The following is a 23004-nucleotide window of genomic DNA, read 5'->3' as shown; positions in this document are numbered from 1 at the left end:
ATTTAGTCTCCTACTAAGTAAGCTAAAATGCAAATTGCAAGCACCTAAAGCAAAAGGGGCTTAATCTAAAATTGAATCCTCCATCCTTACTTTCTCAACATCTCTCAGGCCCTTGGTGTCAAGCAGAAGTAGGGTTGATTTAGCTTCCTGGGATGAGTCACACACCATATCCAGATTCCTTTTGTGTGAGACTGGACCGTGGAACATAGAGAATACTAAGAGGAGATATTCAAAGTGGAGTTTTAGCAGCAGTTGAACTTGATAACTTTTGTGTCTGGAAAGTAGATACAGATAACTAGTGCATGAAAAGACACTTTTATGTCTAGGAAGACTTCATTATCTTAAATATTAGTATACCTTAAAATGATAGAGAGATCAATGCAAGCCCTACCAACATTCCAATGGTGGCTTATGTTAATAGGAGTAAAACTAATTCCACCCAAATTTTTATTTGAATTTCCAAGAAATTATAAAATAGCCAAAGAGTCTCAAAAAGAAAGAACAAAGTTCTGTATATCATACTTTCTGACTTCTGAAACATATTTTTAAATTGTGGTAATCAAACCAGTGTGATACGGTATAATGGATTGACATACAAACCAGTGGTCCTAATTGGAGAACTAAAATATAAACTGTCACTTATGTGACCTAATGATATTCATAATGGTACCAAGATCATTTATGATAAAAGGATCATCTCTTCAACAAAAGACTAGATATGCATGGAGAAAGAAAAGATTCATCTACAGCCAGGGCAGGAAAGGCTGCAAGACTCTGATCTCCAATAAGCTACCCAGAAAGGGCCAGAAGTGGCACTGTGGCTCAAGTTGTAGAATATTAGCCTTGAGCTAAAGAAGCTCAGGGACAGTGCCCATGCTCTGAGTTCAAGCCCTAGAATGGGTACCTCGGGCAAAAAGAAGGAAGTTTTCATCTAATTCATCTAGAATTCCATTGTGTATATATACCACATTTTCTTGATCCATTCATCTACTGAGGGGCATCTGGGTTGGTTCTATCTCTTTGCAGATGACATGATCTTGTATTTAAAGAATCCCATGGACTCCACTCCTAAATTACTCGAGCAGATTTGAAACGTTGGCAAAGTAGCAGGGTATAAAATTAACACTTAAAAATCAATGGCTTTTCTGTATGCCAATAATAAGAAAAGCATGGCTGAAATCAGGAAAGCAACTCCTTTTGTAATAGCCTCACAAAAAATAAAATACCTGGGAATTAACTTCCCTAAAGAAGTGAAGGACCTTTTTTTTTTCCTGTGGTTGGTCGTGGGACTTGAACTCTGGGCTTGGGCACTGTCCTTGTGCTCTTCAGCTCAAGGTGAGCACTCTACCGCTTGAACCACAGCGCCACTTCCAGTTTTCTAGTGGTTTATTGGAGATAAGAGTCTCATGGACTTTGTTTACCAAGGCTGGCTTTGAACCGCGATCCTCAGATCTCAGCCTCCTGAGTGGCTAGGATTACAGGCATGAGCTCGACACCTGGCTGTGAAGGACCTTTATGATGAAAACTTTAAAAACCTGTAAAAGGAAATCAAAGCAGAAAAATCTCCCATGCTTCTGGATTGGAAGGGTCAACATTGTGAAAATGGCAATACTTCCCAAGGCTCTCTACAAATTCAATGCAATATCTATCAATATTCCAACCTCATTCTTCAAGGAAATAGAAGAAGCAATCTAAAAATTCATATGGAACAATAAAAGACCCCAAATAGCCAAAACGATCCTTAACAGAAAGAACAGTGCAGGAGGAATATCAATACCAAATTTCAAACTCTACAACAAAGCCATAGTAATCAAAACAGCTTGGTACTAGCACAAGAACAGACCTCAGGACCAGTGGAATAGAATTGAAAACCCAGAAATGAACCTACAGACCTATAGCCACCTAATCTTCGATAAGGGAGCTAAAAAAACAGAATGGAAGACAGCCTTTTCAGTAAATGGTGCTGGCAAAATTAGTTAATCACCTGTAGAAAACTAAAGCTAGATCCTTATCAACTCCAAATGGATCAAAGACCTCAGAGTCAAAGTAGATACTCTGAAAACATTACAGGAATTATTTTTCATGTCTCTCTGACCCAGTCATTGTAGATTGCATACTTTTAGGTATTTATCCATTTTTAAAGGTTGCCTGATAGGTAGCATAAATTATTTGTAGTATTCTGTTATGTCTTGTGTCTTCAGTGGTATCATAACTTTATCAATTTCAAACATTTATTTTTTTCTTAGTAAATCTGAACTTGAGTGTGTCAATTCTGTCAAGCTTTCAACAAATCCTACCACTAGATACATTGTTTTTGTTTGTTTGTTTATTTGTTTGCCAGTCCTGGGGCTTGAACTCAGGGCCTGGAGACTGTGCCTGAGCTTCTTTGGCTCAAGTCTAGCACTCTTATCACTTAAACCACAGTTCCACTTGTGGCTTTTTCTGTGTATGTGGTACTCAGGAATTGAACCCCAGGCTTCATGCATGGTAGACAACCATGCTAAGCCACCTTCCCAGCCTGATACATTGATTTTTTAATTGTTCATTGTCTTTATTTTTATCTCTGCCTTAATCTCTATGTTTTACTCTTTCCTACCAATTTTGGATTTATGTTGTGCTTCTCTTTGTAGTTCCTTCATGTTATAATTAATTTAGTATTTTTGTTCTTATTGAGAGCATTACCAGATTCTCTTCATATTATTTGCCTGCATCCCCCAATTTTTAGCATGTTTAAAATTTTCTCAGACTATTTTATGATTTTTCCCATGATTTCTCCCTTGACATAAAACTTTCTGAAGAGAGAATTGTTTATTTGCCATATGTTTTTGTGCTGTTTTTCAGTTTTTCTTATACAATTGGTTTTTTAGGTTTATTCCATTGTGGTCATAAAAGATAGCTTATATGCTACCAATCTTTTTAAATTTGTTGAGACTCTGGCAAAAATATAGGTTGCTACTGGAGAACATTTTACATGCACTTGAGAAAAGTATTCATTCTACTGTATTTGGCATGAGTTCCAGTAATAATCTATAAGGCTCATAAGATTTATAGCATTGTTTGACTACTCTGATTCCTTGTTTATCTATGGTATTTACACCAGGCTGGAGGTGAAATATTCAATCACCCTTTGTTTTATTGCTATTTCTTCCTTCAATCTTATCAGTGCTTGCTTTCCATATTTGGAGATCTGATGTTAAGGTCAAATGCAATTCTAATTTATTATGCCTTCCTGGTGAGTTTTCTATTGTAGCAGTTTTGGGCTTAGTGTTGATTATGCCTTATGGAGTGTCCATTATTACTCTCTTTTGGTTTTGATTGACAAATGTTTACCAAATTTTCTTTTTTGTTTTTTATATATTTTTATTGTAAAAATATTGTACAGATAGATTACAGTTACATGAGCAGGGTAATGAGTACATTTTGTAGCAAGCTTTGTGATGGTGGGGAACACCATCACTTCCCTCCCTATCTCCACAACTCCCCACCTGCCCCCCACATTGTAAAGTTCGTTTTCAACATAGGGTCCTGTACATCTCGTCATCACAATGGGTCAACTTGAATCCCCATTTAAACATTCTGCTATACCCTCCAACTCCCCAAATTACAAAAATGTATATATAAGATGCAGAACACCGGCATCAAATATAGTAAAAACAGGGGTTATACTGTGGGGGAAGAACATACAAAAGAAACAAAAGAATCACATAGTGCATTATAAGTACATTAAAAACAATATCAAGAAAGAAAAAAATCACTTGTTTTCCTGTCTTGTGGTACATTTTGCTTAACATTATCTCATGTGGTCATATGTACATAGCCTTTGATCTTCTCTGATTGTCCTAGACATGTACTAGTCATTGGGAAGGGAATTACGAGGGAAATCATGGGACCTATGTTTCTTTGGCCTGGCTTACTTCTTCCACGTCTTCCCATTTCCTAAAAAATGGGGCAATGTCCTCTTTCTGATGGAGGCATAGAATTCCATTGTGGGTGTGTGTATGCATATATATATCTATATATAGATATATCTATATCTATCTATCTATCTATCTATCTATCTATCTATCTATCTATCTATCTATCTATCTATCTATCTATCTATCTATCTATCTATCTATATATAACATTTTCTTGATCCATTCATCTACTGAGGGGCATTTGGGCTGGTTCCATATCTTAGCTATGGTAAATAATGCTGCAATAAACATGGTTGTGCTGATAGCTTTGGTATGACTTTGTTTGTGATCTTTTGGGTAAATGCCCAAAAGTGGGATTGCTGGCTAACAAGGTAACTCTGTGTGCAGTCTTTTGAGGAACCTCCATACTACTTTCCAAAGTGGTTGAACAAATTTACACTCCCACCAACAGCAGTAGGGTTCGCTTTTGGCTGCATCCCCTCCTGCATCTGTTGTTACTAGATTTCTTTTTTTTAAATTTAATTTAATTTTTTTGTGAACATACTGTACAGAGGGGTTACAATTACATGGGCAGGATAATGCGTACATTTCTTATCAAGCATTGCAGCCTCCTCCTTTGTTTACCCTTCACATCCATTCCAAGCCTAACCCCCCACCCCCCACAAAATGCTCCCCCTCCCCTCCCTCCCCCCGCACCAACATTGTAAAGCTCGTTTTCAACATGACAACTTGTACTTCTCATTGTTGCAACAGGTCCACCTGTATCCTTAAGCGATTTGTTTTTCCCCATCTCCTCCACAAGTTATACTGACATCAAATATAGGGAAAGCAGGGGTTATACTGTGGGGGAGGGACATACAAAGCAACAAAGAGATAATCTTATAAATGCATTAAAAACAAATGCATGAAAGAAAAAAACATTTAAATACATATCTAAGGGTTCATATTCCTAACATCAATTATCTGATCTTTTCCACTTGACTCATACATATACTAGATATTGCAAATAAGGGAAACCATGGGACCTATGTTTCTTTGGGCCTGGCTTACTTCCCTTAATATAATTTTTTCCAAGTTTTTCCATTTCCTAACAAATGGAGCAATGTCATTCTTTCTGATGGAGGCATAGAATTCCATTGTGAATATATACCACATTTTCTTGATCCATTCATCTACTGAGGGGCATCTGGGTTGGTTCCAGATCTTAGCTATGGTAAATAATGCTGCAATAAACATAGTTGTGCTGGTAGCTTTCGTGTGGTCTTGTTTGTGAACATTTAGGTAAATGCCCAAAAGTGCTGGGTCATAGGGGAGCTCTATGTGAAGTCTTTTGAGAAAACCTCCATACAGCTTTCCAAAGTGGTTGAACAAGTTTACATTCCCACCAAAAATGAAGTAAGGTTCCCTTCTTTCCACATCCCATCCAACATCTGTTGTTGTTAGAGTTCTTGGTTTTTGCCATTCTAACTGGAGTGTTGTGCTATCTCAATGTTGTTTTGATTTGCATTTCTTTTATGGCTAGGGATGTTGAGCATTTCTTCATGTGTCTATTGGCCATCCTTCTTTGTTCTTCAGAGAAGTTTCTCTTTAAATGTTTAGCCCACTTATTTATTGGGCAGTTGTTTCTTTGAGGATTTGTTGTTGGGGGATTTAATTTTTTGAGTTCCAAGTATATTTTAGATATGAGACCCATGTCTGTTTTATCGCTAGTGAAGATCTTCTCTCAATCCGTGGGCTTTCTATTGATCTTGCTAGCTATGTCCTTTGCCATGCAGAAGCTCTGCAACTTCATGCAATCCCATTTGTCCAACCTTTCTTTGATTTCTTGTGTTTCCGGGTCTCTATTCAGAAAATTTCGTCCTGAGCCAAGGAGACCTAGGGTTTCTCTTATTCCATCCTGTAATGTTTTCAGAGTGTCTGCTTTGACTTCGAGGTCTTTGATCCATTTGGAGTTGATTCTAGTGCAGGGTGATATGTAAGGATCTACTCTAGTTTTCTACAAGTAGTTAACCAATTTTGCCAGCACCATTTACTGAAGAGGCTGTCTTTGTTCCATTCTATTGTTTTAGATCCCTTATAAAAGATTAGATGGCTATAGGTCTGTGGGTTCATTTCTGGATTTTCAACTCTATTCCATTGGTCCTGAGGTCTGTTCTTATACAAATACCAAGCTGTTTTGATTACTATGGCTTTATAATAGAGTTTGAAATTTGGTATTGATATTCCTCCAGCAGTGTTCTTTCCGTTGAGGAGCTTTTTTGCTATTCCGGGTCTTTTATTGTTCCATATGAATTTTTGGATTGCCTCTTCTATTTCCTTGAAGAATGAGATGGAATTTTGATAGGTATCACGTTGAATTTGTAGATAGCCTTGGGAAATATTGCCATTTCATCCAGGAGCATGAGAGGTTTTGCCATTTTCTAAGTTTTGTTTTGATTTCCTTTTTCAAGATTTTAAAGTTTTCATCATAGAGGTCCTTCACTTCCTTGGTTAAGTTAATTCCTAGATATTTTATTTTTTGTTGTGCTATTACAAATGGAGTTGCTTTCCTAATTTCAGCCACACTTTTCTCATTGTTGGCATACAGAAAAGCCATTGATTTTGGGGGGTTAATTTTATACCCTGCCACTTTGCCAAAGTTTTGAATCAGCTTGAGTTTTGAATCAGCCTTTATTGTATTGAGGAATGTTCCATGGATTCCTAATTTTTCCCAAACCTTCATCATAAAGAGGTGTTGGATCTTGTCAAATGCTTTTTCTGCATCTATTGAGATAACCATGTGGTTCTTATTCTTGCTCCTGTTGATGTGATGAATAATATTAATTGATTTGCGTATATTGAACCAGCTTTGCATCCCTGAAATGAATCCTGTTGATCGTGGTGTATGATTTTTTGGATAAATTGTTGAAGTCGATTGGCCAAAATTTTGTTGAGAAGTTTTGCATCAATGTTCATCAAAGAAATGGGTCTATAGTTCTCTTTCTTTGATGAGTCCCTGCCTGGTTTTGGGATGAGGGTTATGATGGCTTCATAGAATGTGTTCGGTAGTGAGCTTTCTCTTTCAATTTCATTGAAGAGTTGGAAGAGTATTGGTGTGAGCTCTGCTTTGAAGGCCTTGTAAAATTCCGCTGTAAAACCATCTGGTCCTGGACTTTTCTTAGCTGGGAGGTCTCTTATTGCTGTTTCTATTTCAATGCTTGATATGGGCCTGTTAAGCTGGTTTAACTCACCTTGGTTTAGTTTTGACATGTCAATATTTGCTAGGAAAAGGTCCATTTCTGTCAAGTTCTCAAACTTATTAGCATAAAGTTTTGAGAAGTATTCCCTTATAATGTTCTGAATCTTGGTTGTTTCCGTGGTGATGTTTCCATTCTCATCTCTGAGTTTATTAATTTGCGTGTGTTCTCTTCTTTTTTTGATAAGTTTTGCTAAGGGTCTATCAATTTTGTTAATTTTTTCGAAGAACCAACTCTTTGTTTTGTTGATTCTTTCTATAGTTTTTTTGGATTCTAATTCATTTAATTCTGATTTAATTTTAATTATTTCTTTCCGTCTACTGGATTGGGGTTTATCTTGCCGCTCTTTTTCAAGGAGGTTTAGATGTGTCATTAAATTGTTGGTTTCAGATCTCTCCAATTTGTTGATGTAGGAGCTCAGAGCTATAAACTTGCCTCTGAGTACTGCCTTTGCTGTGTCCCAGAGGAGTTGGTAATTTGTGTGTTCATGTTTGTTGAGTAGCATGAACATTTTAGTTTCCTTTCTAATCTCTTCCATGACCCACTCATGATTCAGCAGTGTGTTGTTCATCCTCCATATGATGCCGGACTTTCTTTGGTGGCTTTTGGTGTTGAGTTCTAATTTTATTCCCTTTTGGTCAGAGAGGATGCAAGGTATAACTTCAATGTTTCTGAATTTAGGCAAGTTTGCTTTGTGGCCTAAAATGTGGTCTATTTTAGAAAACGTTCCATGTGCTGCTGAGAAAAACGTGTATTCTGATGCTGCTGGGTGAAATGTTCGGTAGATGTCTGTTAAGTCTAGTTGATCTATGCAGCTGTTTAGGCCTGTGGTTTCTCTGTTGAGTTTTTGCCGAGTTGATCTATCTAGTGGGGAGAGTGGTGTGTTAAAATCCCCAACAATTAATGTCTTTGGATCTATATGGGATTTGAGGGAAAGTAGGGTTTTTTGGATAAATTTGGGTGCTCCATTGTTTGGGGAATAGATATTTAGAATTGTAATATCCTCCTGAAGGAGAGATCCCTTAATTAGTATGTAGTGACCTTCTTTATCTCTTCTCTCGAATTTTAATTTGAAGTCTATTTTATCTGATATTAGGATTGCAACTCCCACCTGTTTATGGGGGTCGTTTGCTTGGTATTACTAGATTTCTTGATTATAGCCATTCTAGCTGGGGTGAGGTGGAACCTCAACGTTGTCTTGATTCGCATTTTTTTATGGGTAGAGAAGTTGGGCATTTCTTCATGTATCCATTGGCCATTCTTATTTCCTCTTCAGGGAAGTCTCTCTTTTCTTTAATCCACTTATTAATGGGCAGTTGTTTCTTTGAGCATTTGCTGTTGGGGAATTTAGCTTATTTGATTTGCAAGTATATTTTAGATATGAGACTTGTGAAGTTCTCCTAGTCCATGGGATTTCTATTGATCTTGCTAGCTATGTCCTTTGCCTTGCAGAAACTCTATAGTTTCTTGCAATCCCATTTGTCCAATCTTTCTTTGATTTGCTGTGTTTCTGAGTCTCTATTAAGAAATCTGGCCCTGTGCCAAGGAGCCCTAGAGTTTCTCCTATTCCTTCCTGTAATGTCTTCAGGTGTCTGCTTTTATTTTGAGGTCTTGATCCATTTGGAGTTGATTCTGGTGCTGGGTGATATATATATAGATCTAGCTTTAGTTTTCTACAGGTGTTCAACCAATTTTGCCAGCACCATTTATTGAAAAGGCTGTCTTTCTTCCATTCTACTTCTTTAGTTCCCTTGTCAAAGATTAGGTGACTATATGTCTGTGGGTTCATTTCTGGGGCTTCAGTCCTATTCCATTGGTCCTGATGTCTATTCTTGTGCCAGTACCAAGCTGTTTTGATTACTATGGCTTTGTAGTAGAGTTTGAAATTTGAAATTGATATTACTCCATCACTGTTCTTTCTACTAAGGATTGTTTCTGCTATTCGGGGTCTTTTATTGTTCCATATGAATTTTTGGATTGCTTCTTCTATTTCATTGAAGAATGAGGTTGGAATGTTGATAGGTATTGCATTAAATTTGTAGATAGCCTTTGGCAATATTGCCATTTTCACGATGTTAATCCTCCCAATCCAGGAGCATGGAGGTTTTTCCACTTCCTTATTTCTCTTTTAATTTCCTTTTTCAGATTTTTAAAGTTTTTGTCATAGAGGTCCTTCACCTCCTTTGTTAGGTTAACTCCTAAGTATTTTATTTTTTGTGGGGCCATTACAAAAGAGTTTGTTTTCATAATTTCAGCTGTGCCCTTCTCGTTATTAGCATACAGGAAAGCCAATGATTTTTGAGGGTTAATTTTTTTTTTGGGGTACGGTCATGGGGCCTGAACTCTGGGCCTGGGCGCTGTCCCTCAGCTCTTCAACTCAAGGCTAGCGGCCTACCACTTGAGCCATAGTGCCACTTCCGGTTTTTTTGTTTTTGCTTATGTGGTGCTGAGGAATCGAACCCAGGGCCTCACACATGCAAGGCAAGTGCTCTACCACTGAGCCACCTTCCCAGCCCCTCTGAGGATTAATTTTACATCCTGCTAGTTTGCCAAGGTTTCTGATCAGCTCAAGCAACTTGAGAGTGGAGTCCATACGGTTCTTTAAATACAAGATCATATCATCTGCAAATAGGGAGAGTTTTACCATATTTTCTTTCATATTTAAGTCATCTTCTTATATCTACAGTGACATTTAGAGAGTATAAAACTGGGTTAAAAAAAACCCTCTATCAACCTGACTATGTCCTTACTAAGGGAACTAAACTTGTTACCCTGAATGTCATCATTGAAAGAGAAAGGTTTACAGTAGTCTGCTGTTAATTTCTGTACATTTATTATTTTGAATTTGTTTCCATTTTCTTTTTGCTGTTTTGTTATTTTTTATAGTGCTATACATTTTTCTCTTTTCATTTTCTATATGTTAACTATGTGTTTCCTGTCCTTGCCCAATTAATTTGTTACCCTTTAGGGCCTAACCTGCCCTAAACGGGCCAAATAGGGTTATCTTTCAGTATCTGACTTTCCCTGCCTACAACCAAGTTATTGCTCTTGAGGACCTAGAATAGGCTGGCCCAATAGTTGTTGATCTTCAAAGTCTAAAATGGACTGGCCCAATTGAGTTCCTGCCCTTTGGGGCCTGTCCTATTCTGTCCTAGTCTAACCCAATCAAGTTATTTTCCTTCATGTCCTAATTGATTTATTGACCTTCAGGAACTGAACTAGACTGGCAGAAAAAAAGTGGATATCATTCAGGACCTGGTCCAATCAATTTATGTTCTTCACAGCATCCAAATCCATATCGGTCCTTTCACTATCTACTCCATCCCTCCCAAGCCACCCTTATCCTTATTTGCTTAGAAGATATCCATGGACGATTATGAAGGGTATTCTTCTTCCCCATTCTTCTTTGTCTACTGTCTACTCATTTTGAGCAGGTCCATATTCAACTTTCCTAATTGGAAGTTTCTTGTGTGCCCCTTTCTTTTTTTATGTATATATCTCTTTTTTTAAATTGTGAACATACTGTACAGAGGGGTTACAATTACATGGGCAAGATAATGACTACATTTCTTATCAAGCATTGTAGCCTCCTCCTTTGTTTACCCTTCACATCCCTTCCTAGCCTCCCGCCACCCCCCACCCAATACTACCCACCCCACCAAAGTTGTAAAGTTCGTTTTCGGCATGACAACTTGTACTTCTCATTGTTGCAACAGGTCCACCTGTATCCTTATTTAAACGACTTGTTTTTCCCCTTCCCCTCCACAAATTATACCGACATCAAATACAGTGAAAGTAGGGGTTATACTGTGGGGGAGGGACATACAAAGCAACAAAGAAATAATCTTATAAATGCGATAGAAAGAAATGCATGAGAGAAAAAACATTTAAATACATATCTAAGGGTTCATTTTCTTAACATCACCTTATCTGACCTTTTCTGCTTGACTCATGTGGTATATATATACAATGGAATTCTATGCCTCCATCAGAAAGAATGACATTGCCCCATTTGTTAGGAATTGGAAAGACTTGGAAAAAATTATATTACGTGAAGTAAGCCAAGCCCAAAGAAACATAGGTCCCATGGTTTTCCTTATTTGTGTGCCCCTTTCATACAGACCCTCTGCTACTGAGATTTCTCATCTGTATGAGACTGCTGCCTCAACCTCCAACATTTTGTTTTCCCTAATTGGAGAATCAGATCATGAGATAGTGTCTTGTGTAGCTTCTTTCCTTGAACATATGCTCAGTCATACATACACTGGACCACTGAAAAGCTCAGTTCTTCTGGTATCATTTTTCCTGCCTTGGCATACATGGGGTCATGAGTTATTGAGGTCCCTGTTGTGGTTCCTTCTTCACATTCCTGATTAACCTTGAATTGCAGGTCCAATGTCAGCCAGACCTGGAGGCTGCTGAGGTTGGGCAGTAGAACATGTCTCCTCCTAAACAGAAGCTTTCTTTGATCCTCTTAGTCAATGTCAAAAAATCAAGCCTAAATCAAGCAAGGCCTGGTGGGTACTGGGTAGTAATTGCCCAGCTTCTTCTTGAGAGCTGGATTCTATTCTCTGCTGGGCAAAGCCAGTGTTCCTTCAAGAAACCCAGAAAAATCTTGTATTAGTCACAATGTTGTTCAGACATGGCTCAATGTTACCAGTCAGAAGGAAACTCCCTATAGGGAGTTGTCACACATGATTTAGTCTCTCCATGAACAACTTTGATACCCCAGGCAGGCCTTCCACATCCCCCCTCATTCCACTAAGTTATCACTTGTATGTGCTTTCAAGCAACTTCAGACTTCCCTCTTACAGCCCTGACCATCCCTGAGATTAGTCACAGTCTCTCAAGGTCTTAACATAGGAGATGCCTACCCGATTGAGGCTGAGGCTATAATTCACTTATGGGTTTGAGCTGAACATGTGGATCAGTGAAAATGGGTTGTAAAGTAAAGGAATAAAGAATTAGCTCAGCAGATCACCTATAGCTTTCCCTGACCCAGTAAAGTACCTCAATGTCTGACAGCAGTTGCCCTGCCCTTGTGAGACAGGCTCTCAGGCTCTCATGGAGGACAGTCATTCCTCCCAAGTGAACTTTCTGCAGGTAATACATTGTCCCAAGTCAGTTTGTAATGTGAAGCCACCCTTTAACTGGAAAACAAGTGAAGCCACCCTTTAACTGGAAAAGTAGCTTGAGGTGTGCGAGCTGCCATGGCAGGAACCACCTGTTGCAGGAAGGAGGCTTTGGCCCTGGTGCCTGTAGATAGTGATACGTGGGGATGGGGTGGGGCCAGATAGCTGCGGTAATTTCACTTGTTTATGAATATCGCAAGTTAAAACACATAAGAAGATAATTTGGTGGTACATGCCTGTAATCTCAGCAGGTAGAATTATGAGTTCCAAGCAAACCTGGAATACATAGCAAGAATTTAAAAATTCCAAAGTAATGACTTGGCATTGGTGGCTCATACCTGTGATCCTAGCTACTCAGAAGACTAAAATTCAAGAAATAAGGTTTGAAGTCAGCCCAGGTAGAAAAGTCAGTAAAGATTCTTATCTCAACCAGCACAATGCTAAATGTGCAGGAATGGTTCAAGTGATAGAACCAGCCTTGAGGGAAAAAGGCAAATAGACTACAAGGTCCTCTGAGTTCAAAACCCAGTACTGGTTTTAAAAAAAAGTCAGCAAAAATTAAAATTAAAACTATCTTGGCAAATTCCCACCAAAGTGAAATGCTGATTACAGCAAAAGGCAACATTGTTTCTGTTCAACAAGGCCCAGGTGCTGTGCTAAACAACTGACATATTGTTGGGTTTAACTCAGATTAAATCCCTGGGAGACATTCTTCATTTATTGAGTACCACCCACCCCTCAAGTTGTACAAGCTTCAAGCTTCAGCCAAAAGCATGGCAACAGGATGCATACTTGCTTGCAGGAAGCTTGAAGCCCAATAAAGAGGACTCTCAGAAAGGCAAAGAAAGGTGTTCTGGAAAGTTTACTTGTTTGCTCCCATCCTAGCTTTAGTCATTGATCAGGCTAGAATTATTTGTTGATACCTCTGTCTCATCCCATACATGGTCATGCCCTCTGCAGGCTGCTTCCTTCCTGCCTATTCCAAAGAGTTTGGGCAGAGGATCACAGTCTGGGCATGTGCACACACACACTTTCTTTCCTTTAAGGACAGAAAAGGTGCACCAGAAATCTGTGGGAGTGTGGAGGTGTTGAACTGCTTCAATGTTGCCATGAGCAACAAAATGTCCTCCCTTGTGTTCTGCTTTCCTAGTATCAGGTGGAAATTCACAGCATTCACTTTGCATGGCCCTGAGAACTGACCATTGCCTAATTAGTGGATTTGTCTCTGAGCTCTGTAAATACTTGGAAATGTTCTTGCTTGGGGAATGTGTTTTTTTTCTGAACTTCTTACAGTGGTAGGAGTATTCTTTTTTGATTATTTACCTTTTCTTTAAATATGATTTATAATATATAACACAGAAACATAAAAGATACCACAAATGCCCTGTTCCCCTGTCCCAGTTTTATTTCCTGTATGTCTCTGGGTTCACAGGGTGAAACAATAAAACATTTATGGGCAACCAGTTTGTTGGTCCCTCTGCTCACTCTCCTGAGTGGCTTTTGCTTGTTCAATAAACTCTTTGCGGTGGGAATTAGACAGAAGGGAACAGGAGATGGTTCCTGCTTGCCTAGCAAAGACAAGGGCTCCAATATCTCTGGGCCTGTGCTGCTGAAGTGTGGCAGGACCTGAAGTTAACCCCCAGTTCAGATTAAAATTACCTGCCCATGAGCTACTTTTGCTTCCATTAATTTGCCAGGCAGAACATCTGAATCCAGGTTAGAAACTAGAAAGAATTGTCATAGAACTGTGTGAGTACATTGTATTTTGTGCTATGTTGTGGGTTTGTGATAAATTTGATTCAAAACTCACCTTAGAGTTGGCACTCTGATAAAACTATTCCTGAAGAGATTGAGCTCAAAGATCAAGTGGCATCTTGAAATAATCATTCTCATCTCCATTTGTGAAAACGATCAATATTTCTCTGAGCCTCTCGTAGTGTCTTGTTTCTCATCAACAAATGATGTTAAACATTTTCACATGTCCCAACCCCAAGGTAATGTTGCTTGAACACAGATTCTTGTGTTTGCTCAGGTCTTATCCTCACAGCTGGTGCTTTACCACTGAGCCAAGCCTGTAGTCACCATTTTGCTGATGAACTGGAGGTAAAGTCTCACAGAATTTTTGCCTGGGCTGGAACCCCAATCTTCCAGATTTCAGAGTTTTAAGTAGCTAGGATTGCAATTGTGAGCCATCAGTGCCAGCTTGTTCAAGCCTTAAATTTTCACATTTTCTCTACTGTTACTGGCTTGGTAAAAGCCAGTTATCAGCCTCCAAATCTTCAGAGATGAAAATCATGCTTGAACTGAGAACCTCCTACAAGGCAGAAGGAACTCATCTAGTTTAAAGATGATATAAACAGTAAGATAATATCGTATCAGAGTCTAGAACTATATTCCAGATCCAAAACAGAATATTTATGTGTATGATAGATAAAATAATAGTGGAATGTGTAACTTTTATTTTCGTGTGTGTGTGTGTGTGTGTGTGTGTGTGTGTGTGTGTGTGTGTGTGTGTGTGTGTGTGTGTGTGTGTGTGTGTGTGTGTGTGTGTGTGTGTGGCAATTCCAGGGCATGAACTCACGCCTGGGTATTGTCCTTGAGGATTTGTTCCTCAAGCCTAGAGCTCTACTTGATGAACATCTCCAAGTTTTTGGCTTTTGCTTAGTTAATTAGAGATAAAAGTCTAAAGGACTTTCCTACCAAGGCTAGCTTCAAATTATGACCCACCATTTTCTGCCTCTTTAGTACATAGGATTCCAGGTATGAGCCACTGTTACCTGTTTTTTTCAAGTATTGAAAATATCTTTTATCAATGTTGGGGGACAGTGATAACTCAGATGGTAGAATTCTAGCTATTCAAGTAGAGACTCTGCATTTAATCTCTAGTACTAACCACCCCCCAAACCAAAAAAAGAAAGGAAACATTCTCAGAACACTTCAGATTTACAAAATCTCAAGCCACTATGATCAACTAAATCTTCATACACATTACTTTTCAAAACTTGTGTCCCTAAACTGTCTATGTTCTTTCTGATATTTTATTTACTCTCATTATTTGAATATGAAAACTTTAGTAGAAAGTACAGTAATTATTTCCCTCTGTGCTGAGTTCAACCTCTGATCTTTGCATATGCCAGGCAAGCCTCTACCACTGATAACCTCCCTAGCTTAGAATATTTGGTGTGTGTGTGTGTGTGTATGTGTGTGTGTGCTTGGACCTAGGGACTGGTTAAGATCCCATAGCTTTTTCACTCAAGATTGGTACTCTACCACTGAAGCCATACCTTTGCTTCCCAATTTTTATAGTTAATTTAGATAAGTCTCATAGACTCTCCTGCCTGGGCTGGCTTTAAACTGTGAACCTCAGATTTCAGCCTTCTGAATAGCTAGTATTACAGACATGAATCACCTGTACCAGCTTGGTAGCTCTCATTTTCTAAGAGGAAGAATACATTGTCCAAAATATGAAAGAAAGGAAGAAATATACTCATTACCTAACCAATGGAGTGGTGACCCCTCTTTACAGCCTTAATAATAACAATAAAATTATATTCAAAATAAAAAAATCCTCTGAAAATAGGTTCAAACCTTGGACTGTATTTTCTTGTAAGATGGAGGCAGTGTTTATGTCAAGGAACTACTTTGGTAGAAAAGATTCTAGCTCCTTCAACCTGAGCAAAGAGTTCATGATTAAACTCCATCTCCAACAATAAACTGGGCATGGTGACATATGCTGTGTCCCTGTGTCCCTGGTAGGTGTTCAGTTAGGTAGTGACGAGCCAGCCAGAGTGACTCCCAGCCAGAGTGACTCTAATCTTACGGTAGTCCTTGAGACTTTGAAAAGCCTGGAGCTTGCTGAGAACCACAGTATGAGTCAGCCAATCCCAAGGGAAACAGAAATAGTAGCAAAGAACCTAAGATAAGCAGAAGAAAGACCCCTTGCTTACTCATTTTGTATTATAAAAGCTATGAGAAAACAGAGATCAGGGCCTTCCTGCTTAACCAGCTGGGACTGTGTGCAGGGAGGTCCAGCTCCAGCTTGCAATAAAGGACCCTTTTGCTTTTGCAAAGGATTAAGGTCTCTGGTGGTCTTTGGGGGTCCTGAAGGTGGACCCAACAATAGGATTGCTATTCAGGCTGGCTCTGGGGGCCAGAGACTCCATAGAATTCAGAAATGTAAGAAAAGGGGTGGGTTGAAAGAGGATGAAGATGTTGAAGTGATGACCCAGATCAAGATATATTGTACACATACATTTGTATTTCATGGCAACAAATTCAACAATGACCTAAACTGAAGATGAGTGAGAGAAGGGGTGAGATGAAAGGCATGGGTGAGAGTCTTGAAAGGGGTGACATTGATGAAGATGCCCTGTATTCATCAACTGCTTCAGTGAAGGGCAGCACCTTTATACAACTATGCAAAGATAATCAAAATAGTCAAAAAGAAGAAGAAAGAAATCAGTCTGGAGGCATGACTTTTGTGATATACATGCCTTCCTGGCAAGAGAATATTCCCAGTCTGACACTCAAAATATATACACACACATTCATACACAGTATTTTTCAATGCATAGAAGTTACCAAGAAATTGCTTCTTGATATCAATCATTACTCTTTCTTGGGTCATTTGTGGGACTTGAACTCAGGGTTGAGCACTATCCCTGAGCCTGTTTGTACTGAAGGCTAGCACTCTACCAATAGAGCCACAGGGCCACTTCCAGTTTTTGAGTGGTTAATTGGAGATAGGAGTCTCATAGGGATTTTTCTGCCTGGGCCAGCTTTGAACCATTATCCTTAGACCGCAGCCTCCTGAGTACTTAGGATATATTCATCATAAGTTATCACCACCCAGCTAATCATTGCCTTTTGAAAATGAAGGTTTATTTCTATGACTATAAACCACTTCATAGAAAATAGTTATAATATGCAAAGCCAGTGAAATAAAAACAATCATTAATTCCTTCAATGAAGTAGCAATATTTTAAAATTTAAAGTATATATCTCTATGATTTAATCATTGTGGATTTATAAACATTTTTCATCAATGAAATCACACTAAAAATTAATTCATTCTTAGTGAATATCTCCATATTTACCTTTAGACAATAAATAAATTGACTTGGGAAAGCTTCTTGAGCAGGTAGAAATCTCATTCTTGTGTCCGTAAAATTCACAAAAGATTTCAACTGTCCTTGGAATAATGTTTTGCTTGTTGATGTAAACAGTGGCTATTCTTAGTGAGAAAGAACGCAGCTGACTTCTGGATATTACTCCTATTTCCAGGAAACTCTGTTCTGTTTTACTTTCAGTTGCTTTTATTAGAGGCAAGTGGAGAGTCAATCTGTCTTGAGAAATAAGCCCTGAAATACACTTTTTATGAAAACTCATGGGATAAACCTAATCATTAGCATTTATCCAAACATAAGCTGGCAGGCTGAGAAAGGTAGAGCGCTAGAGAAGAGATGCAAAATGGATGAATCCTTTCTAGTTTTTCTATTTAGGGTTAAACTGAGTTTTAACCCCTGTTGGACCCAATGAAAAGTAATTTCAGTATCTGAGCATCTGTTGTGAGAACCTGAGTAAGAGTCTTGTTTTTAGGCTTATAGTTCTATTGATGTTGGTCTGACGCCTAGATGTCCAACAGTTCTAGCTTCTAATATTAGATATTAGATTGCCATATACAAACAGCGTATAATATGTATCCTACTATGTCCAGTTCATACTCCTCTACATTGTGATCATGATGTTGATCATGTTGCTTAGAGTAAGATGTTGTTGCTAATTTTTACTGCTGAAGGAATTTCCAAAGTGCCCCATTATATTTGCTGTTAACACTTGAATATTTTTAGCATAGAGAATTTCAATAAATATTCTTTCTAGGGTTATTCCCTACATGTTTGCATGCACATGACCACGTTCCCAACTGGTAGGAATTAATGGACTCCTCAAAGAGCAATATTGAGCTTGGTAGATGATCTTAGTAATGAATGCCACTTTCTAGTGTATACCATAATAGCCTTTTAGTTTCATTTGGACTCTAAACCAATAACACACATTACATGTTACTCAAATTATACAGCAAATTTTATGCCATTTTATGTGGGTAAAAGAAATTTGTTTGTTGGCTTAAAACCAAATCTCATTGTTCCTCGAGTTCTTTGACTACTCCTGTGATTTACATAGCAGGCATATTTCTATTATGATACCATGCTATTTCTGAATAAATGCCAGTGTTCTTTGACTATTCTGTTTTGTTTTTATTCTTTGCTAAGTTTTCAGTTTGAGAAGCTCTTGCAGAACACTAGAACTTTCCTCCCTTTGCTCACAAAGTTGATCCTCTGACTAACTAAGAACTGTGCTAAAGCTCTCTGATTACCTCAGCAACACATGAATACAGTTTCATTTTCACTGTTCTTGTCCAACATTTACTTGGCAGGCTGCCTTATGCGATTTGATGCTCAGCTTTAAGAGCAGTGCTTTCCTGACTAGCCAGACAGAAGAACTCAGAGCTAAGGCAGCTGAGAACTTGTCTCCTGACTACAGAGCCTACACAAAGGTGAGTTCTGTGGAGAAACATGGTCTTTGGTGTGCTATTCCTTGAGGATTAGCAACAGGGAGCTAGGTCCATAGCAATTTTACTAGTGGGGGGTAGGGGGTAGGATAGGGTATTGGGAAGGGGTCAGAGGTTAAGCAGCAGTGGAGTGGGAGGACATGGGAAGCTCCATGGTGTGTGACCTTCCAGAGTACTTCTGGAGATTCAGCTTATAAGGCTCCTTCAGTCCTCAGGCAGCCATGGGGTGGTGGACCTTACGGAAGCATACACAGGACGAGCTGCTCTTCCTCAGGTGTCCAGCAGGGGCTGCAGCAGAGAGCCCTGCATGGGACACCTACCCTCCTGTGCCTCAGGGACCTTAGTTCCCTCCTGGCACTGAGGGACCAAACCCTAACTCCAAACCCCAGCAGAGTCACTGCTGGAGGGTCGCTCCTTCCAGCTCTCTCTTGCCCCAACTTCACCATTACCCTCAGTTCTCAGATGTTTCCCCGACGGTAGCTACCTGGATTCGGAAAAGCTGAGAGCAAAAGTAGTCTTCACGAGTCCATCTGAAACCTCAGGGCAGGCTTGCCCATCTTCATGCTGTCCATGTGCACTAGTTCATGGATTCCCTGCAGCTGAGCCGCTTGGACTACTTTCTTTTCTCATTTCTTTATTTCAACATTTCTTTAATGTTACAAACAAAGATAGGTCAATTGTAACAAACAACAGTAAGGTCTCAGCCCGGGATCTCTTCTGAACTGTTTAACTCCCTTAAACAATTTACTGTTCTGTTGAAGCTGAACATGTGAACATGAGGTCAAGATGTTGGAAGCGGGGTGGGCGGAGAGAATATTCAGTATTCATAGCTGAAAATGGAACCATGTAAACTAAGGAGATGGGAGGTTTGAGGAGAAGCATGAAAGGGGTGTCTTCGATCAAGATGATTGTACTCACAGATTGACATGTGAAATTGAAACTCCTTGTGCAACTTCTTGAAGATAATTTTTTAAATGTGTGAGCTCCATAGTAAGACCCCAGTGTGCTTGTGTTATTTAGAGAAAATCAGTTTGGGATAGTTTTAATTTAATTGTATCTTGGTCTAACCCAGGCAACAGCTTTTGGAAACCACTAATCCAGTATATGACCTTCTTCTCCTGTTTAATTTGGATTTGAAAGCGTCTATGCTCACCATCTTAGTCCTGTACTGCAATCAGACATGGGGGAGAAGGAGAAAGAAGGAGAGAAAAAGAGAAGAGAGGGGGAGAAAGAGTAGGGGAGGTGAGAAGGCGAAGGACAGGCAGAGATAGGGAGAAAAGGGAAGTTGCCGAGAGAGAGAGATTGATGAAAAAGGAACGACGGAGAGAGAGGAAGTCAGGGGAAAGATAGGGAAAAGACAGGAAGCAGAGGAGCATGGGGAGAAAAACAAGAGGAGAGAACAGAGAGAAGGGAGTAGAAAAAGATAGGAAGGGAAGGAGAGAAGAGAGAAAGAAAATGAAAGAGGGGAAGGAGTGGAGAGAAAAAGAAAGGGAAGAAGGAAAAAATCAAGGAAGAAAGAACTAAGGTGTGTGAGCACAGTTATTATGCAATGATGAATCATCTAAGAGATGTTCTTGAAAAAAAGGTAGCCTTGCCTTTCCCTTACTGATAGGATGGTACCTATGACAATGAGCTGTTCTGGCCAGGAGTTGTTATGTTCAAAATTGAGGGGATGAGTGGGGTTGGGAGACATGGAGAAGAATGAAGGAAGGGTGATGTTGATCAAGATGCATTGTCCTCACAACTCACATGTTGACTTGAAACCCCTGTGTATAGCAATTGAAAGATAATAAAAATGTATAAAAAATAAATTAATTTTGTAAAAAGAACTTAACACCCAAGTGAGATTGTACTTGCTCCTGGGGTTGCCACTAGATCTGTATTCTATTAATCTTCTACTTCTTTTTTTTTTGGTGGGGGTGCAGGTTAACATGGCATCAGAATCCACGGTGATGGCCCCCATTTGTCTAGTGGAAAATGAGAAAGAGCAGCTGATGGTGAACCCCAAGGCAGTCAAGGTTCTTGAAGCGATTACACAGCCTGTGGTGGTGGTGGCCATTGTAGGAATGTATCGTACAGGAAAATCCTACCTGATGAACCGCCTGGCAGGACACAACCAGAGTGCTTTCTTAGGACAGGAGCCATTTGCTGGGATCATTGATAATGCAAGGTAATCATGCTTGTTATACCATCAAGAAGAATCTGACTCCTGCTAAGGGAAAAACTTTCTATCTTTATTAAGATTGACATGAAAGCTTATCATTTTAAATCCATACTCATAAGATATCATACTTCTGTAAACAACAGGAATTTTCCTTATTCTCTTTAATGACCTACAAGAATAATATTCTGTTGCAATCTAATCTTACCTACTCAGTTCCTTTGATTATTTCCTTCCTCCCACTGAAATAATTTCGTTAAGACTGTAGAATCAATGCAGATGTCACCTAGTATGCTTTGTTTATAAAAGTGAAATTGAAAGACCCCAGACTCACCAGGATACTTTTGTCTACGGGAGGGCGCCCCAGAAACCAAGACTCCACACCAGTAGATGCAACAAGCAAGAGGAATTTATTCAGCTTTTGCGCAAATGGACTCTCTGCCTCTGCTAGGGAGAGAGCCCAGAGCAGTGGTTACAGGCATTTTTAAAGACAAAAACCACAAGATTAGCATATGTCACCAGGTGCCCCAGGATTGGTCCATTTACAAGTCACTGTGTACTCCAGCAATCATTTTGCTATGCAGGAAACTTTGTAACACTCTTCGTAAAATGGTTGGCTCAGGGCAAATCTAGTGGGGTGGTTTGCTGGACTCTCCAGATGGTCCTTATCTTGGGTCCCATTTGGGGAATTTTCAAACAAGAACTTAGAAAAACATACTCTTTTGTTCTTTATCTTTAACCACAGACCTTGTCCAGGGGCCACATCTGGACTCTGAAACTTTTTACTTATTTTTAGGGAGGGGAAGGGTCAGTGCCTTAGCAAGTTTACAGAAGCAAAATCAGCAGTTAGCAATTGTAAAATGTAACTCTAATTTTTAATCTTTCAAAATAAAGGAAGATTTTGAGATATAAGAAAGCAGTAAGAATTGCATTGTCTAGAAAAAAAGATGCTTTATAAGTTTTACTAACTTTATAACCCATATAAATAATGTAGTAAAATTGTTTCCCATACTGTTATGTGTATTCATTATTTTTTTAAATGCAGGGTGATTTTTGTGATATTTTTATTTATTTTTTCATTTTATTATCTGCAAGTCATTGCACAATTGTGTTATCATTCAACAACACAGTTCATGATTGCAGTGCATCTTGATCAGTGTGAGTGATTTCCTTAAATAAGGTCATTTTATTTGCTCCTTCTTGATTTCGAGAAAATCTGTCGCTAGTTCTATCAATCCTTCGCCTATGAAGGCTCCCTTCATTATATTTTATATCTTCTCTTCTAGCTCATTATTTTGAAAGACAGACTCAGTATGATATTCTCAGAACTTAAATCACACCTATATTAATATTCTTCTCTTTGGTTGCAGGTTTCCAGCTGGGCAGTACAGTGAGGCCTCAAACAAAAGGTATCTGGATGTGGTGTGTGACTCACACAATGAAACCAAATTTCACCTTGGTCCTTCTGGACACTGAGGGTCTGGGTGATGTGGAGAAGGTAAATGAAAATCATGGAGAATTCTCCTTTGGTTGTATTTCTTAACTTACCATATGTCATCTTAATTCAATTTCCATTGCTTAATTCAACTCCTACAACTACAAATCCAGTTATGAATTAAGGCTAAATTGTCTCTTGGCATTACTCTGATAAACTCTAATATTTTGATGTATTATTATTCTTTTTAAAAACTTTCCCCCTTTTTCTGACTTTGATTTTTGGAAGTGGGTCACTAGGTCTACCCATTCTTTGTTCTTTTATTAATCCTGGGAATCAAAATTAGGATTTTGTACATCCTACACAGTATTCTACCAATGTGCTACAACCCTAATCTAGTATAGACATCTTAATGAGAGATGGTAGTGACATTAAATTCTACCTCAGACAAAGGGAGCATGTACATGTGCTATCGGAGATCTTCCATAAGGAAGAATTTTCCTCTACTCTGTCAGCTGCTCATTTATTAATCATTCATATCAGTAGAAAAGA

The 23004-nt window shown here is 38.9% G+C and overlaps 1 protein-coding gene and 1 pseudogene across 1 annotated transcript in view; one reads left to right on the top strand and one right to left on the bottom strand.

Moving 5' to 3' along the window:
• Nucleotides 1–4393, bottom strand: part of LOC138816760 (guanylate-binding protein 1-like) — a 28420-nt pseudogene extending 24027 nt beyond the window's left edge.
• The window catches only part of LOC138816535 (guanylate-binding protein 7-like), a 96742-nt gene that overhangs the window by 63433 nt on the left and 10305 nt on the right, over nucleotides 1–23004 (top strand). The window contains exons 5-7 of the mRNA XM_070006338.1: nucleotides 18722–18841; nucleotides 20782–20977; nucleotides 22388–22515. Coding sequence (XP_069862439.1) covers nucleotides 18722–18841; nucleotides 20782–20977; nucleotides 22388–22515 — 444 coding nt within the window. The remainder of the gene's footprint in view (nucleotides 1–18721; nucleotides 18842–20781; nucleotides 20978–22387; nucleotides 22516–23004) is intronic.

This window comes from Dipodomys merriami, unplaced genomic scaffold (genome assembly GCF_024711535.1).
Source record: "Dipodomys merriami isolate MVZ:Mamm:240054 unplaced genomic scaffold, mDipMer1.0.p SCAF_7, whole genome shotgun sequence".
Classification (NCBI taxonomy): Eukaryota; Metazoa; Chordata; class Mammalia; order Rodentia; family Heteromyidae; genus Dipodomys; species Dipodomys merriami.
The sequence above is the reverse complement of the archived record's forward strand: the minus strand, read 5'-3'. Positions and strand labels throughout refer to the sequence as shown.